The sequence below is a fragment of the Hyperolius riggenbachi genome, chromosome 11, assembly GCF_040937935.1.
Source record: "Hyperolius riggenbachi isolate aHypRig1 chromosome 11, aHypRig1.pri, whole genome shotgun sequence".
In the NCBI taxonomy this organism is placed as follows: Eukaryota; Metazoa; Chordata; class Amphibia; order Anura; family Hyperoliidae; genus Hyperolius; species Hyperolius riggenbachi.
Window position 1 is genome coordinate 6851437 of NC_090656.1, and position 19558 is coordinate 6870994.

Sequence of the window (19558 nt, forward strand, 5' to 3'; positions counted from 1 at the left end):
GTTTCTAAAAATCGAGTTTTCCTTCAAACAATAACCTGAGTCATTCACGGACACCCCTAGAATCCTCTATCAGACGATCCGCGCGGCGACTGACGTCTCTTAATAATAAACGCGGAGATGAGATAGGAGGCACGACGGCCCTTCAATTTCCTCCCGCTGGCATTGTAGATGCCCCAGGTAAAGCCGATCCTTTTTTCCTTCCTCTGAAGAGTATATGAAGCAAATCTATTGAAGAAGTACAAGAATGGGCGGTGTGGATTTTTCCCCTGATCTTTAAAGAAGAACCAGCATGAGAGAGGAAAATGGCAGATATTCCAGCAGAACCAGGTAGCTGCTGGATATGATGTAGAGATTCAGATTACACATCAAAGTGCTTCTAAATATTGTGCCTGAACTTCAACAGGAAACACGGCCAAAAAGTATTTTTTATATCGCATACCAGAGTAACCAAGCAGCTCAGGGTGACCCAAACTACTAGGAATGTATAGGGGGATAAAAGGAACCAAGAATCAGAATCAGATTTATTTCGCTAAGTGTGACGGATGCCGCACTCAGAATTATTTTTGGTACACATTGGCATTGGACATAGCAAAAGAAAACATAAAGTGAGGGAAACGGTCATAGTGCAGAAATACAAAAAACACAGACAGTATAGAAGCACACGTGCACAGTATGAGCATAGTACAGGGGTCTATATAGCATTAAGCTGTAGAGCGCGGTGTCCGTGAGGCCCTGCCCGGAGGGCGTGCTGAGTATGGGGCATAGTGTGGAGGCGCTAGTTAAGGGCGAGCACAGCTTGGGGGAAAAAAGAGTTCCTGTGCCTGGAGGTTTTAGTTGGAATAGTTCTGTAGCGGCGGCCTGTGCGCATGTGGTTGAAGAAGCGACAGCCGGGATGGCGGGGGTCTTGTGCAATCCTGTTTGCCCTGCTGCTTAACCTGGAGGCATGAAGTAGGTCCAGTGGTGGCAGGGAAGTCCTGATGATTCTTTCTGCAGCCTTGATCACTCTTTGTAGTTTATACTTGTCGCTCCTACTAAAAAGCAAAGCTTGGTGTAATTGCCTTCTTAAAAGATGGCTCGATTGATCATTTCCGACAGGTCCGATACCCCGCCGGATCGATTCTGCGCTCGATTCCCGCGGGCGGACAATGGGAAGAAAGCGAGCGGAAGATAAGGAGCGCCCACGGGGTCGAGCGGGAATCGATCCGGGCGCACGCGGGGACGAGCAGGGACGCAGAGGGAGTTGATCCGGCGGCTAATCGAGCCGCCGGGTCGACTCGTGTATACCCAGCATAATACACTGAGCCATAGACCCTGAAGTGAGACTGATGACGAAGCGCCGATGTGCGTGACCCCCTGTAAAACCCCGCCCCTGGACTTCACGACAATTGTCCTTGAGCAGTCCTGGGGCTGCCGCCGCGTTCACACCATTCAGCGTGGAGCAGTTGGCAAGTAGCTAAAAGGAAATAAATATGGCAGCTTCCATATCCCTCTCACTTTTGGTGTCCTTTAAATGGTGGAGGTTAGATTGTCAGTTTTTTTATTTATAGACCCGAGCATTTTTTAGGCATGGGGTCACACTTGGGGGAATCACACCAGATGTGATAGCCCATGTTAATCAATGGGGCTCGCTCACACTACTGGGGTTCCTGCATACAGGAAAAAAATTATTGCTTGCACTACTTATTTTTGCAGACCGCGTGTGATTCTCATTGTCATCAGTCAGCTGTTTTTGGCTGATTTATTTACAATGGTGCATGCGCTCCGACGAGTCCACGCTCTTGTGTGAGCGCATGCACACTCCCAGTGACGACAAAGGTTGCACTGATTGCTGTATGGAAACATGCCTGAGCTAATCTTAGGATTTTTTTAAATGATTACTGTTACAGCTAAGGACACGAGTCTCACACCCTTGCAGTTTTGCCGCTGCTGTAAACAATGGTATGCGTGTACACACAATCTTGCATGTGCACGCATTCCCATGGGTCCTCCTGCATGCGCTGTCATGCACGCACGCTCCTGACAACTCCCAAGGCAGCAGTGATCGGTGCAAGGGGAAAAGTGTTCCCTGAGCCAAACTGTGCCTCTTTTTTTGTGAATGATTGCTAATACAGCCAGTACCAGTGATCATTCTTAGGTTGTGACCACACTTACATCGCTGAAAACGCTTCGGTTTTCCACGGGCGATTTTGCCCATGTACTGCGCTTCACCCAACATAGACCTCCACCACTTGGTGACCGCTGGAGCAAGGTATATATGAAGCTGCACTGCCGCACTACTGTACGCCCAAGGACCAGGTTAGCCCCCCAGCAACAGCAGTGGTTGCAGGGCTGTTGCAATGCACCTGCTGTGTTCCATAGCAAAGCTAGAAAGGTTAAGATAATAATTGCAAAAGTCCTTGTAATGTGTACTATAAGGTATTGCTATTTATCTTCATCAAAAGTGGAATTTCACTTGAATTACCATGCAAGGTGTTTTGCAGTTTATTATAAAGCTATTCACTTGACATTTCCACCTCAGTCTGTAACGAGCTATGATATTCTATACTTGATGAACGTTCGGCAGTCTGTTCCTTGTAACCAAGGAAACAGAATACCGTCCTCAGACAGATTTCCTGGAATCTGTATCCCGGTTTCAGGAACGGACTCCCCTTGTCATCGCCCAGATGTCTGCAGACAGCATGAGGTCACATGACAGGCAGTGCAGCGCTGAATATGGCACTCCCAGCAGTGCCCATGCCTTACTGCACCATCCGTTCAATGGCTCCATACTTCCAGCCCAGGTCCATTTCTCAGCCAGGACACTACCTGAATGGGCACAACAAGGGTGGAGAGATCCCCAGAAAGCAGGGCTGGGCCGAGGCATAGGCTGGAGAGGCTCCAGCCTCAGGGCGCAGTGTAGGAGGGGACGCACAATTCATTCAGCTGTCATTCCTAATTGTGTATGAAGCAGAAAGAAATAATAAAAAGGGATACATAGCAGTGACTGCAAGCCAGATAACTAGATATTAAGGTGTTGGGGAGGTTGTGGGCCCTGTGGCCCTCTTAGTGTAATAGCAATCAGTGTGTGACAGCTGGGGTGGGAGGGATGGAGGGGCGCACTTATGGGTCTCAGCCTTGGGTGCTGGAGGACCTTGTCCCGGCTCTGCCAGAAAGGATAACATTTTGTTACATGCAAATAAAATGGAATACAACCTGGAGGTGGCTTACATCTCACAGGACACAACACTGAAGTGTATTGCAAAAACGATTTATTTAGCACAGAAGAAGGGACACCGAGAGACCAATGTCCATGTTGTAAAGGCTGCTATCAGAGTCGATTGCCTGTTCCATAATCAAGAAGGCCAAGAATGCTTGCAAGGGACACAGAGCCCTTGGTGTTACCCAGACATGCTACAGTTATACGTTTCTTCTATATTGCCTGATGAAGCAGGGTCACGCCTGTAAAACGCATTGCACAACTTTTTGGAGTAGGTTTGTAAAATGTCTAACTTTCAAAATCGACAGTACTTCTGTCTGCTTGGAGGAGGTAAGTCCACCACTTCCTCCTCTGCATTTTTAACAATTTTAGCTATTTTTATTCTTCTGGTGCCGGTTTGCTTTATAGAGTATTTAGCACAGGCAACAGGTTTGTGGGTGCAGGCCCACTTCATCAGGCCAAGTAAACGTATGTTCTACATTGCATTTATTCACTGTGTATGTATTTATTTATTTTGCAGGTTTTTCTCTACATCATACACGCACCTAAAGGATTATTAGGAACACCATACTATTACGGTGTTTGACCCCCTTTCGCCTCCAGGGCTGCCTTAATTCTACGTGGCACTGATTGAACAAGGTGCTGAAAGCATTCTTTAGAAATGTTGGCCCATATTGATAGGATAGCATCTTGCAGGTGATGGAGATTTGTGGGATGCACATCCAGGGCAGGAAGCTCCCGTTCCATCACATCCCAAAGATGCTCTATTGGGATGAGATCTGGTGACTGTGGGGGCCATTTTACTACAGTGAACTCATTGTCATGTTCAAGAAACCAATGTGAAATGATTGGAGCTTTGTGACATGGTGTATTATCCTGCTGGAAGCAGCCATCAGAGGATGGGTACATGGTGGTCCTGAAGGGATGGACTTGGTCAGAAACAATTGCTCAGGTAGCCCGTGGCATTTAAACGATGCCAAATTGGCACTAAGGTAGAGTGACCAAATTTTTGTGGATCCAACCTGGGACGGGGAGGGGGAGGGGGGGAAGTGGGGAGGACTGAGGAGCGCGCAGTGGCGAAGACTGGGGGGGGGGGCTGCGGCGCGCGCCCCGCGCCGAAAAAAATGGGCGTGGCCATGACATTGTATGGGCGGAGCTAACATAATGATGTAACAGCGAGGCATAAGAAAGCAGTGTTTACGCCATGATGTGGACAAACGAGACTTTGCATCATGGGTGTGCAGAAACTGTGTGATGCTAATAGTATACCGTAACCACAAAGCAGCAAACATAGCCATCTATGACCATTGAATAATAAATGCAGTAACAGTTACCCCGGACACCAGAAAATAAACGCAATAGGCAACATGTCAGCACAAAATAACCGCAATGCGGGCAACATGTCAGTATAAAATAAATGCAATGCGGGCAAACATGTCAGTACAAAATAAACGCAATGCGGGCAACATGTCGGTACAAAATAAACGCAATGCGGGCAAACATTTCACCAGAAAATAAACGCACTGCGGGCAAACATTTCACCAGAAAAGAAACGCACTGCGGGCAAACATTTCGCTAGAAAAGAAACAATGCGGGCAAACATTTCACCAGAAAAGAAACAATGCGGGCAAACATTTCACCAGAAAAAGAAACGCACTGCGGGCAAACATTTCACCAGAAAAAGAAACGCACTGCGGGCAAACATTTCACCAGAAAAGAAACGCACTGCGGGCAAACATTTCACCAGAAAAGAAACGCACTGCGGGCAAACATTTCGCTAGAAAAGAAACAATGCGGGCAAACATTTCACCAGAAAAGAAACGCACTGCGGGCAAACATTTCGCTAGAAAAGAAACAATGCGGGCAAACATTTCACCAGAAAAGAAACAATGCGGGCAAACATTTCACCAGAAAAGAAACAATGCAGGCAAACATTTCACCAGAAAAGAAACCTAATGCGGGCAAACATTTCACCTGGAAAAGAAAGCATTTACTCACCTGGCAGAAGTCTCCGGCCTCTTGCGCGCTGCTCCTGGGACAGTCTTACTTCTGCAGTCTCCCGCGCTGACAGCCTGGCAGAGCAGGGCTACGGCAAGATGGCGCCCGAAGCCCTGTACTAGAGACACAAATAGGTCTCCAGTACAGGGCTTTGGCAGCCATCTTGCCGTAGCCCTGCTCGCCTGCCGGTGTCGGAAACAGACACCGGAAGAGGAGGCTGGAGCGGGGCTGCAGGCAATGAACTGGCACGGCGTCTATAGACGCCGCTGCCAGTTCATTGAGGAGAGAGTGGCCAGAGTCCCGAGGCCGGGATGTCCCGCTGCTGAAAGCGGGACGTTTTCCGGGACCTCATTAAGCCTGGGACAGCGGACCCCGCATCCGGGACGCGTCCCGGGCAATCCGGGACGTCTGGTCACTCTAACTAAGGGGCCTAAAGTGTGCCAAGAAAACATCTCCCACACCATTACACCACCACCAACAGCCTGCACAGTGGTAACAAGACATGATGGATCCATGTTCTCATTCTGACTCTGAGACTCATCAGACCAGGCAACATTTTTCCAGTCTTCAACTGTCCAAATTTGTTGAGCTCGTGCAAATTGTAGCCTCTTTTTCCTATTTGTAGTGGAGATGAGTGGTACCCGGTGGGGTCTTCTGCTGTTGTAGCCCATTCGCCTCAAGGTTGTGCATGTTGTGGCTTCACAAATGCTTTGCTGCATACCTCGATTGTAACGAGTGGTTATTTCAGTCAACGCTGCTCTTCTATCAGCTTGAATCAGTCGGCCCATTCTCCTCTGACCTCTAGCATCAACCAGGCATTTTTGCCCACAGGACTTTCTTTGTAAACTCTAGAAATGGTTGTGCGTGAAAATCCCAGTAACTGAGCAGATTGTGAAATACGCAGACCGGCCCGTCTGGCACCAACAACCATGCCACGCTCAAAATTGCTTATATCACCTTTCTTTCACCTTCTGACATTCATTTTGGAGTTCAGGAGATTGTCTTGACCAGGACCACACCCCTAAATGCATTGAAGCAACTGCCATGTGATTGGTTGATTAGATAATCACATTAATGAAAAATTGAACGGGTGTTCCTATTCCTAATAATCCTTTAGAAGAGTGTATATGGTAATTTTTAGGGAATATGCATAATCTTTGATTTTCAGAACACCCATCCTAAGATTTTGGTTTGTATCTCATGAATATGTAGGTATACACTGCAAGTTATGTCTATTCACATTTCATTTCTCCTGTATAAGTCCAAAGTCCTGAGAAACTCTCATTGATTGATGTTTTTTAGGCACTGAGAAAATGGGCTTGCACCCACGAAACGCGTTGCATTCAGCAACCTAACTTTGTGAGTACATTTTATTTTTCTTCTAATTTTCTGTGACATATTGCACTATCGGGCTCCCGTTGTTGTTTTTTTTTTCCCTCTAAGGTGTAAAATCTCCATCTTCCTTCTACTATCTGCATGGAGTTTGTATTGGATTACTACCTAATCCAATAGAGACTGGTAGGTTAATTGGCAACCCCTAAAAACGAGTAGAGAATCAATTCAGTAAATGACTGATCACTCCCTGATCCAATAGTAGTATCCGACCCAGTACCTTGCACTACTCCATTTTGGCCAAATTGCTGTGGGAATCTTACTGGGAACCAATGGAATAATGCAGCAGTTAGTCTGGTATGCAGCCTTTGCTGCAACGGCATGGGGGAGCTGAAGGAAGCCCCAGGTAAGTCCAATAAAATAAAAATAGCGGTCAGTTGTAACAAAAATTTCCAGGTACAGGAACAGTTCCTTCCCTCAGGCGGTAGCCCTGCTCAAAGTGAACCAGAGATGAAGCACCCTCATGTATTTTACCATATATATCAGTGGGAACATTAGAGACAACACCTACCTGTCTTCTCTGATGTCTTTTCAAGCCCAAGCCTGCCCTCTTCTGGCTCTGCTATAAGGATTCCTGAGCAAAGCCAGACTGAATGCTCAGTCTGGGATTTTATCAGAGCTGCTAACCGGCTGAGCAGTGAAGAATGAAACAGAGATCAGGGAAGGCATTTTCTCTAATGTTCCCACTAATATACAGTATATGGTAAAATACATGAGGGTGCTTTGTCTCTGGTTCACTTTAAAGTCAATGGGAACTGTAGAAAAAAAAAAGTAAGCCAGATACTTACCTAAGGAGAGTGAAGGTTCTGGGTCCTATAGAGCCTTCCTGCTTCTCTCTCGGTCCCTGTTCCAGCACAAGGCAGCTCCGTAATGCACCAGCACGCTCTTTTGCGCACTCACGAGGGTGCAGTATGGAGACGCCTGTCTTCGGGAGGAATCGTGCTCCTGAAGACTACCGAAGTCCCCCCACCGGGGGTTTCAAACGGAGGAGCTGCTGCTGCAACAAGGGGAGCGGGAGAGAAGCAGGAGGGCTCTATAGGACCCAGAGCCTTCCCTCTCCTTAGGTAAGTATCTGGCTGATTTCACAGTTCCCATTGACTTTAATACCATAAACCATGCCAATTCTGAAACGGATAGGACTTGAAAACATTATTGCAGATCAGAATTGCAACTGGAAAATGAATGCTTCATCCTGTTTCAGTTATTTTAATACAATATACTGTCTTCAATCTGTAATTTTCTATGCTGTCTGACCTTGTATTGAATCGTCTGTGTCCATTCAGCAATTGCCAAGTCAAATTCCTTGTAAAGTGAAAACTTGTCCGGCTAAAATAAAAAGGTTTTTGATAAATATTTAATAGACTGTAAGATTGTACAACTATGTTGTAATACGGGACTTCTCTGTTCATCGGGTAGCAGGAAAAAAGGGCGCCAGCTGAGGGTGGACGAAAAGGGCACTGCCATAGACTTTAATGCAATTATCATTAACAGCAAAATAAAAGCAGAAAAAAGGGCGTGGCGATAAATATCGTTAAGACCATTAGAACATTAAAGTTTTTGAAGTATGTTATCGCTTTAGAAGCTTGTAACTGTATATTTTTGTCATATTTTGTTTGTATGTACAGATTTTACATCATCAAAGATATTATCGTTTCCATGTGTAAAAGGGTGTTTTTGCAGGGGGAGTGGTTAGGGGTAGGCACCACCGGGGGAGTGGTTAGGGGTAGGCACCACCGGGGGGAGTGGTTAGGGTTAGGCACCCCCGGGGGCGGGTTAGGCACCACCAGGGGAGAGTTCTGTGTGAGAGTAGGGTTGGGTTAAGCTGTATTGTTGAATTACGTAATGATTTTTAACGTTAATATCTTTTTGTTGTTATTTCCTGTCTATTTTTACAACGGTATTTATCATTAACCAAGTTTGACAACAATGTTTATTGTTATCAGATTTCGTTAGCCACCGGCGCCATTTCGTTACACAGCCAGGCCCTTTTTTCACTTCGCTCTTTTTTCACGCACGTGTTCATCGGTAACATTAAAGCAAACCTGAAGTGAAAATGAAAGTGTAACAATTGTCTGAATTTCCCTTCTGCTCCAAAAGTTTAGCTGCCCCATTTAAAATAAAAAGTTGCAGAAAGGGTTTATAACCATAGCAAGTGCCTACGCCATGAATTAATGCATTCGCTTTGTACGCCACACTGTGCGTCCACATTACCCAACATACATAGTGTGAAAATACTCTAATTGTACTTTATAAGTCTGAACAAACAGCAGGACTTTTTCAGGATTTTTCTTTTTAGCAGAATTCGTTGACTTTAGCGAGGGGTATTTTGTATCCTGTGCTTCATACAAGGCTGCTCACAAACAATTTTTGAATGAATCTGATGATATACCATCCATGCAATGCAGCTCTCTGAGCTGGGGGGACTTGTAATGTTTACTCAGATGACATTACATGAAGACAAAAGCAAGAAGCGTAATTTTGAGGGCAATAAAGATTAGAGAAATGTACGTTTTTATTGTAAGTTATGGCAGACTATTTTTACGGTTCGAATGTTGGCTAGGGCCAGTATCTATGCAGTAAGGAATCCTTGGGCAAGATGACCCAATCCAGCAGGATGAGCTATTGAGCACACCTTTATTTGCTGCAGCACTTTGAGTCGAACAGGAGAGAAGCGCTATACAAAAGTTAACATGATTTAGATTTGTAAATGGAACGCTGATAAATCTCTATGAAAACAACAAAACCTTACTTTCACCTGGTAACACCACCCTGTGTTGCAGGGGGCCGTCATGCAACCAAACATCCAACCTAACCAGAGAGAGGAAGTTTGGCTGTGCCCCAATAGCTCCTCCCATCCCCGCCTCTACAGTGACACCGCTCTCCGCCCACCATGCCATTCGTGGGTGAAAGTAAGGAGCCTTAAAGTAACACTAAAGCAAAAAAAAAAAAAAAAAAAAAACAACTTATGATTATAATGAATTGTATGTGTAGTACAGATAATTAATAGAGCATTAGTAGCAAAGTACAGAGTCTCATATTCTTATTTTCAGTTACCGTATATACTCGCAAGCAAGCCGACCCACATATAAGCCGACCCCCCAACTTTTACCTGGAAAACCAGGAAAAAACGATTGACCCTCATATAAGCCGAGGGTAGGAAATGCTGTCCGTGTGATCCCCCAGTGTGTCCCGGTATAGCCAGTATAGTGCCCAGTATGGGTAGGTGGTGCCTCAGTATAGCTAGTATAGTGCCCAGTACGGGTAGGTAGTGCCCCAGTATAGCTAGTATCGTGCCCAGTATGGGTAGGTAATGCCCCAGTATAGCTAGTATAGTGCCCCAGTATAGCTAGTATAGTGCCCAGTATGGGTAGGTAGCACCCCAGTGTAGCTAGTATGGTGCCCAGTATAGCTAGTATAGTGCCCCAGTATAGCTTGTAACGTGCCCCAGTATAGCTAGTAACGTGCCCCAGTGTAGCTTGTAACATGCCCCAGTATAGCTAGTATAGTGCCCCAGTATAGCTAGTAACGTGCCCCAGTATAGTGCCCAGTATAGCTAGTAACGTGCCCCAGTATAGCTAGTATAGTGCCCCAGTATAGCTTGTAACGTGCCCCAGTATAGCTAGTATAGTGCCCCAGTATAGCGCCCAGTATAGCTAGTAACGTGCCCCAGTATAGTGCCCGAGTATAGCTTGTAACGTGCCCCAGTATAGCTAGCATGGTGCCCCAGTATAGCTAGTATAGTGCCCCAGTATAGCTTGTAACGTGCCCCAGTATAGCTAGTATAGTGCCCCAGTATAGCTAGTAACGTGCCCCAGTATAGCTAGTATAGTCCCAGCGTAGGTAGTATAGTGACCCCCCCCCCCCCCCCCCCCCCCTGCGGCCGCCGCTGCTATTACCTTAGCTCGGCGCCACTTCTATTCCCCTGTCCTGCACGTATAATACACAGCAGCGTGCGGCTGCTGTGATGAGGGAGGAAGCCGTAGAGAGAGCGGCTTCCTGTAGCGCCGTTACTATGGGAAGCGCTCTCTCCCTCTACGGCTCTCTCATGACAGCAGCCGCCGTGGGGCGCACTGCTGTGGATTAAACGTGCAGGACAGGGGAATAGGAGCGGTGCCGAGCTAAGGTAATAGCAGCGGCGGCCGTGGAGGGGGGGGGGGGGGCTTCATTTTTTGACACACTCGCAAGCAAGCCGACCCCCCAACTTTTGACCCACTTTTTGGGGGTCAAAAATTCGGCTTGCTTGCGAGTATATACGGTAAATTGTTTTGTTTTTCTTATAACATTGCATCATACTGTCATATTTGCATTTACAAACCACACACTGTATTTTAAACTATGAAACAGAGCAGAGCTAATTAACCCTCTGAACTCCACTGCAGTAAAACCATTTCTGAAGCTGTCCCACTGTTTCTTTGATGTATAAGTGCCTCAGAAAATAGGACTGTGTCAGACCCAAGTTGGGTTGGAGAGCTCAGAGAAGCTCTTTTGCCTAGATAACAAGTGAAGTTTATTAACTCTTTTTGTGCTGGAAACAATATGAGACTGTTCTATGCAACTAATGTTCAATTTTTTGCTACATATACAATTATATCATGAGTTTATTTTCACTGCATATTCCTTTTAAAGAGAACCCGTAACCAAGAATTGCACTTCATCCCAATCAGTAGCTGATACTCCCTTTACCATGAGAGATCTTTTCCTTTTCTCATCAGGGGGGTCTGTATGGCTGATATTGTGGTGAAACCCCTCCCACAGTGTGATGTCATGACCATGGTTCTGACATCACACTGTGGGAGTTGAACTTACCTGGTGCTTCTGATGGTCCCCCGCAGACGACCTGTGCCCGTACAGCCACTCACCGATGCTCCAGTCCCCGCCTCTAGTTCACTTCTGAAATTTGCACCCCCCCTCTCCCCCCACTGACGTCCCCAGGAGTGTATTGTGCAGGTCCAGTACAGTCTACACCCGTGCAGTACAATCCAGGTGACGTCAGCGGGAGCGAGGGCGTAGCCACGCAGGCGCAGTGGTTTTCTGACTTTAACCTCCTTGGCGGTAACCCCGTGTGTGACACGGGGTAAGCCGCCGGAGGGTGCCGCTCAGGCCCTGCTGGGCCGATTTACATAATTTTTTTTTTGCTGGACGCAGCTAGCACTTTGCTAGCTGCGCCAGCACCCCGATCGCCGCCGCCGCGCGCCCGATCGGCGCTATCCGGTGCGGCGCGCAGCCCCCCCCCCCCCCCAGACCCCTGCGCTGCCTGGCCAATCAGTGCCAGGCAGCGACAAGGGGTGGATCGGGTCTCCCAATGACGTCCCGACGTCTGTCATTCCGCCCCGTCGCCATGGCGACGGGGGAAGCCCTCCAGGAAATCCCGTTCTTTGAACGGGATTTCCTGATCGCCTATCGCCGGAGGCGATCGGCGGGGCTGGGGGGATGCCGCTGAGCAGCCCTGGGCTCGCTACATGATTTAAAAAAAAAATAATTAAAAAAAAACTGCTGCGCTGCCCCCTGGCGGTATTTTTCATACCACCAAGGGGGTTAAAGGGATCCAAGCAGCTCCTGGCTTCAAATAGCTGCAAGGGCTGTCAGTGTTCAGGAGCGCACCGTCTGCTATTTTAGCACTGCTATTATCCAGGCTAGGTGAGAAATTCTTCAACTGTAACTGATGTTTTCTGTTTGAAGTACAATGGGGGTTTGTATTTCTTATCTGCCCTCCACCATCTCCTGCTCAAAGTGGCTAATTTAACCTTTAGATGTAAAAAAATGAGGTAAAATGAAAGTTTTTCTTAATAATGAACCACATTTTTAGAATGCATTTTTAATTTGCTATAGAGCTGCCCTGGGTGTTAAAAATGATGCTCGGTTCACTTTAAAGTCAGAAATTCCAGAAGTGAACTGGAGGCGGGGCCGGAGCATTGGGGAGTGGCTGCGCGGGCACAGGATGTCTGCGGGGGGCGGAGCATCGGTGAGCTGCTGCGCGGGCACAGGATGTCTGCGGGGGGCGGAGCATCGGTGAGTGGCTGCGCGGGCACAGGATGTCTGCGGGGGCGGAGCATCGGTGAGTGGCTGCGCGGGCACAGGATGTCTGCGGGGGCGGAGCATCGGTGAGTGGCTGCGCGGGCACAGGATGTCTGCGGGGGCGGAGCATCGGTGAGTGGCTGCGTGGGCACAGGATGTCTGCGGGGGCGGAGCATCGGTGAGTGGCTGCGTGGGCACAGGATGTCTGCGGGGGCGGAGCATCGGTGAGTGGCTGCGCGGGCACAGGATGTCTGCGGGGGGCGGAGCATCGGTGAGTGGCTGCGCGGGCACAGGATGTCTGCGGGGGGTGGAGCATTGGGGAGTGGCTGCATGGGCACAGGATGTCTGCGGGGGCGGAGCATCGGTGAGTGGCTGCGCAGGCACAGGATGTCTAAGGGGGGCGGAGCATCGGTGAGTGGCTGCGCGGGCACAGGATGTCTGCGGGGGGTGGAGCATTGGGGAGTGGCTGCATGGGCACAGGATGTCTGCGGGGGACCATTAGAAGCCCTGGGTAAGTTCAACTCTTTTCCACCCTACAGTACTCCTTTAACCTCCTTGCCGGTTATCCCGAACTCAGCTCGGGGTAACCTGCGCAGGAGGATTTCTCAGGCCCCGCTGGGCCAATTTGCATAATAGTACGCAATCGCCACCGCCGATTCGCCGCGCCGCCCCAGACCCCTGCGCAGCCTGGCCAATCAGTGCCAGGCAGTGCTGAGGGGTGGTTCGGAATTCCCTGTGACGTCCCGACGTCCATGACGTCGGTGACGTCATCCCGCCCCATCGCCATGGCGACCGGGGAAGCCTTGCAGGAAATCCCGTTCTCAACGGGATTTCCTGCATACTCTGATCGCCGAACGCGATAGGAGTGGGTGGGGGGATGCCGCCGCTCAGCGGCTATCATGTAGCGAGCCCAGACATGATTTAAAAAATAAATAAATAAAAAAGTGCGGCACTGCCTCCTTGCCGGGTTTTTTAGACCGGCAAGGAGGTTAAGTGAACTTTAGATAAGCTCTCAACAGCATATCTCACAAATTTGATTTTCACTTGAAGCATGCTTTAAAGAGTCTCCGTAACAAAAATTGCATCCTGTTTTTTTATCATCCTACAAGTTCCAAAAGCTATTGTAATGTGTTCTGGCTTACTGCAGCACTTTCTACTATCACAGTCTCTGTAATAAATCAACTTATCTCTCTCTTGTCAGACTTGTCAGCCTGTGTCTGGAAGGCTGCCAAGTTCTTCAGTATTGTGGTTCTGCTATGAACTCCCCCTTCCAGGCCCCTCTATGCACACTGCCTGTGTGTTATTTAGATTAGAGCAGCTTCTCTCTTTTACAAGCTGGATAAATCGTCCTCTGAGCTGGCTGGGCGTTCACATAGTGAGGAATTACAGACAAGGGCAAAGCTGTTTGCAGGAAGAAAAGAGCAGCCTGAAACTTCAGTGCATGAGAACTGCAGGGGGAAAGAAACACACAAATGATCTCTTGAGATTCAAAAGGAATGCTGTATACAGCCTGCTTGTGTATGGATGCATTTTCTATGTGTGGACATACTGTACATCAACCTACTTCCTGTTTTGGTGGCCATTTTGTTTGTTTATAAACAAACTTTTTAAAACTGTTTTTAACCACTTTTAATGCGGCGAAATTGTGACAGAGGGTAATAGGAGATGTCCCCTAACGCACTGGTATGTTTACTTTTGTGCGATTTTAACAATACAGATTCTCTTTAAGGTCCCGATCTGTTCATGTCCCTTGCATAATTTGTGCATATTTACCGAAGCACTGCGACAGGTTTCTATATTGTTTTTCACCAACTCATTAGTATTGCTGGAAGGCTCAGATTAGCGGAGATGCATTGAGCTTTGGCATTGGCTTGATTGACAGGAATCCATACTCATATCTGTTTTGTATCTGAAATGTGCTTTGCTTACCCGATGGGGATAGGGGGCGCTAGAGGAGGTCAGAGGAAGATAAGTTGATTTTATTTTTATTTTTTTCAAAAATAGAAAGTGGCACAAAAATAAACGCAAGTACGCTGCAGATTGTTAATAATCATTTTATTATACCACGGGTGCGAATCATCAGACTGAATAGACACGTGCGCCGCGCGCATTTCAACCTAAATTTACAATAAATGGTTACACATACGCTATATAGGTCAAAGGTCACAGATTTCCCTAAACAGGTTTCTCCTTTAATAGACTATCCGGAACAGAGGCCCGGCAGGTCAACGGGCTCTGCGCACAGTACTGGCCCCTCGCTGGACGCCACAGATCCCGGCTAAACTTAAAAAAAAAAGAAAAATAAAAGTGATTGTGGAATTTTTAAAAGTCTCTCCGCATGCTCCGAGCAAAGCTGTAACGGATGAGAAGCCCGACGACAGCTGTTCACCAGGGGAGGAGGAGGAAGGAAGAGAGGCGGAGCAACGGCATTCACGTCACAGATCTATTCACTTTCCAGCACTGGGATTGGACTGCAGACCAAAACAGGAAGGTGCAGCAGGAACATAGATGGGTTTAGGTGAAATAGCAACCTAGACAAAAAAGCAGCTTGTCTGGGTTTTTCTGTAAGATTTGTTAGGGGCTGAGGTCGATCAGGCCCCCTGGAAATCACCAGGTCATCGGCACCTGCCTAAGCTGCCTTGTGGATGATCCAGCTTTGAGCAGGAAGTGGCTTAATCATCAGCGACTCTTGCGCAGGCACTCCAGGTTTTACACAGGCATGGATGGGGCAGTTACCTCAGATCTGCGAGAGCAGTAGACCCTCAACCTGGCCTGCATTACTGATGGTTAATGAGCTTCTACTGCTTCCGACATGCATGGAAATATAATGCAAATGTTATGCAGTTTGGAAATCGACCAATCAAATGCATTTCCTGCTGATTGGCAAGTCGGGATAATTAGCAACTCATTGACAATCTCTAGCTAACATCTGATGCAGAAACGTTCTTTGAAAAAAAGACTGCAAATTACTGGCTGTCCAATGTCAAGAGAAGAGCAACGAAACCTCAGCAAAAGTCGTGTAGCTGCCCACAACAGCCAATCAGTATCTGCAGCCCCACTCTCTAGGGCAAAATGTTGTCCTAGACCTGTAACTACTTCCTGTGCCACAGACTGCTATTGCTAATAGCTGCAGTTTTCACAAAGTGATCGAGTCTGTGTCCCACCCATCTTCAAGGCAGAATGATGCCATCTACTTAGCTCCACCCACCTTGTACTGCTTATGGTCATGTGATCAAAATTTCAAAGCAGTTTTTTTTAGCTGCAGTAACCTCATTTTTCCACAAAACATTGGAGCCCTTTAAATAATCAGCTATTAGATGGTATTATTTGCCCTGGTCTTGAAAAATTACCCTCAGCTGAGAACTAAAAGACCATGTGAGAGGGATACTAAGGCTGCCATCTTTATCACCTTTTAAAAATATTGCTGTCACTCTCTACCTCAAAACCCTTCTAGGCCTGGTTGACTAAGGAACCTCCAGAAATTCCCAAAGATTCCATCCATGACTGGATTCATTCAGAATGGTCTGCTGTGAAGCGGTGAGGGGTTTGCCACCTGGGTCATATTAGGTCGTAGTCAGATGAAACTGCCAGTGAAAGGGTATGTACGTGGTAGTCCTCCAATTATGTCACAGACCGAGACAATAACCTGAAAGCGTCCACCCAGTCATCAATTTCAACAGGCCATGTGTCTCCCCCAATGCCTAAGTGCAACGTAACTACATGCGCCAGTGTCACATGGTACAGGCGCTCGCGATGACGCCGGGCAATGGAGGAGGCCAGGATTCAAGACTACAGACAGGGGAGGCTTCAACACTGCACACGGGCACAGAGAGGGATGGGGGGGCGTACACGGAGTGGGGGGGGGGGCACATATATAAACTTGGGGGGTGGCAGCAGGACGATTTCCAAAAGATTTCATGCTAAAATAGATTGTATGTGTGGGCAGGCAATAGATCCCTCATTGATCAGATTCGATCAGAGAAGGATCTAATGCCTAGTACACACCATCCAATTTTCTGTTCGATTATTTTCTGTAGAGACTGGCCATTATCTCTGGTGCATTGTCTTCTGGTTATCTCCTGCTGAGTAGAACAAGGCCTAATTGCTCGGCAGATAGATGGTTAGATAGATAATTTCCAACATGTTGGAAATGATCTATCTGGCAGGTTCTAACAGAAAATCTTACAGCAAATTGTATGGTGTGTAGTAGGCATAATGGTGGATCTGGCAGCTGATCGACAGGTTTACGGCCACCTTTCACAGAGGTTCTAAGCCATTGCTACTCAAGCCCAAACAGGAAGATGACAAGTTATGGCTGCAGCTCCACCTTTGTGGCCCTGCACTGTAACAGACCATACCCAGAGGGGTAATATAAGATCAGATGGGGAGGCTGGTCCAGGTGACGTCATTCTGCCTATAGCAAAACTGACAGGTTTGCTTTAATGCCAAATTTAGATACTTGCCTCGGGAGGGGAAAGCCTCTGGATCCTAAAGATGCTTCCCCCGTCCTCATACGTCAGCCCGTTCCAGCGTTAAGACCCCTGAAAACTAGCCTCCTGGTTAGCCTCGGGTGGAAATTGCCAAGCCTGCTCGGGTGATACTGCGCAGGCGCAAATAACTCACAACTGTGCAGCCGACAAGCTCTTTTCCAGAGGTCCCAGCGCTGGAACGAGGCTGCAGAGAAGGACAAGGGAAGCTTCTTTGGGATCTAGAGGCTTTCGCCTGCCAAGGTAACTACCCCTATGGGCACTTTTCTTTCGTTACAGGTACACTTTAAGCAAACACTGCAAAGTGCTTACAACCACCTGGCAAGGAGTGGCTGGAATACTTGGCATTTCCAAAGGCACAATCTATGGACGAGGAGGAGAAGGTGGTCACTGAACGCAGTGGACAAGCTGGAGAGAGCGGTGGTAGTGGTGGTGGAGGAGGACAAAAAAGAAAAAGGAGGCAATTTAGAGAACTAGACCCTCATAGACGGGCCCTTCGGCTTCCGGGGTATCTTTTCGGAGGCGTAGGTGCTCCAGAGTATTGTGAAAATGTTTGTTAATCTGTTCCGTTTCCTCGCTGGCTTCCAGGTTCGGAAGGTCTTCTCGGATCTTCTGGATGAGCTGGTTCAGCACCTGGATGGTGACCTGTGGAAAAGGTATAAAGTGAGTAAAGTTCTACCTAAGCCACATACAGAGAAGTCGTTCACTGTTACCCAAGCACATCCTATACCACTAAAATTGTGTGCAATCAAATTTCCCTTCTCATCCAACAGATAAGACACGTCCAGTATTCTAAAGAGAAGTGTGTAGTTAGTGGAAGGGACGCCTTGGAGGCAGTACACCCGGTATGTATGACCTGTACACTTTGCCAGTGCTCAGTCTCGACCGGATTGCCCAATCGGTCGCTGGTTCACCATAAACAAACTAAAAAGAGGCGGCAAACAGTTGACTGCAAAACTGCTGCTGTGTATTATGGAGCAAAGCACTGCATTACATGTTACGGACTTCCGTCCTTCCTCAGATGCTGTTATGTATCTGAGGAAGGACGGGAGTCCGTAACATATAATACTCCATAATACACAGCAGCAGTTTTGCAGCCAATCGTGTTCCAAAGAGAAAAAGCTGCACCCCTAGGTCTGCAACTATGGTATGGTCGATATGACCTTCCGCACACTCATGCAAATCCTCATGCGAATCCATTCACAAAAATCATGCAGCAATCAATGCTGTCCCTACAGCCAAGTTAAAAGCTGAGATCTTCGTTACAAGAATAAAGTCTCCTGCGTAGTCACATACACCGCCTAGAGGTAGCCCAGTGTCGTATGAGTCCTTACTCTGGCCCTGTAACATGCATAGCATAAACATGCACGCAATCAGCGCATCAAAACCAATCTAAGGAATAGAAGCACATATCCTTACCGTCCTCCCTGGGACAAGTAGTGCATCTAACTAATCCTGCAAGGGAGCTGCTAGTACCTACATATGTACCATGCGAACACACCAGTGAGCTGTATGTTAAGATCACTAATAGGGGAAGAGGCAGAGCACTATACAGTATAAAATCCTAGCCACAAAGGATCAAATACAATAAAAAAAAAAAAAAAAAAACACAAACTCCAGGCTCTTCACGTCGAGCTAGGACATTTAAACACTTGCAGATGTAATAGGGAGGTGCTAGAAGGGGTGTGGCAACTATGGTATATTCAGAGGGGAGTACACACAATACAGCAATGGGGGATCATGGAGAAGATGGTAAAAGCCTAACTACCAACCACTTCTTCAGAGGCCTGTCATCTTTTTGCCTCTGAAGAAGTGGTTGTACCGCAAAACAGCTGTCAGGCTTTGACCATCTTCTCCACTATCCCCCACTGCTGTGTGCTCCCCTCTGAAGAAAGCTTGGACCGTGACTGCAGACCTAAGTGCCCAGCTATATATGGTAGGACTGCTGGAATGACTTCTTGAGTGATCACAGGTCGGTGTATGGTCATTGAGGAGATACTCCGCTAGTTCCAGCTTCCCTGGCCTCGCTTGGTATTTACATTAGACATCATAGGAACTTCCAGGAACAAAACATTATTTGAGTATTGACATGGATAAGGGTGGGTCGTACACCAGGCCTGGGGCCCACTGGGAGTGCTTCTGCAATGCTTGCCTATCACCGGCGATCAGTGGAACCTATGATGCTGGTCACACTCAGCATGCAGCATTTTGGGAGCAATCGCCAGAGCCAAATCATGATTGCATCCAGGAACCGCGGTGAAATTGCTGCACTTCCGCAATTCGGAAAATTGTGGGAGCTTTGAGATTTCCCGTAAAGCGCTCGGAGCGTGTCTGTGGCCTAATAGATGCCTGCCAGATTCGACCATCAGATAGATCCTCCTTAGACCAAATTTGATCTGAGAGGGATTGGATCCTTCCTTCCACACACTAACACAGATTTTCAATAGATTGTATCCTGAAATCTATTGAA

At 47.5% G+C, this 19558-nt stretch overlaps 1 protein-coding gene across 1 annotated transcript in view; it reads right to left on the minus strand.

Moving 5' to 3' along the window:
• Positions 1–14639: 14639 nt before the first annotated feature.
• Positions 14640–19558, minus strand: part of VPS35 (VPS35 retromer complex component) — a 167086-nt gene continuing 162167 nt past the window's right edge. Inside the window, exon 17 of the mRNA XM_068260997.1 lies at positions 14640–17733. Within this exon, the coding sequence (XP_068117098.1) occupies positions 17554–17733 (180 nt within the window). The 3' untranslated portion in view covers positions 14640–17553. The remainder of the gene's footprint in view (positions 17734–19558) is intronic.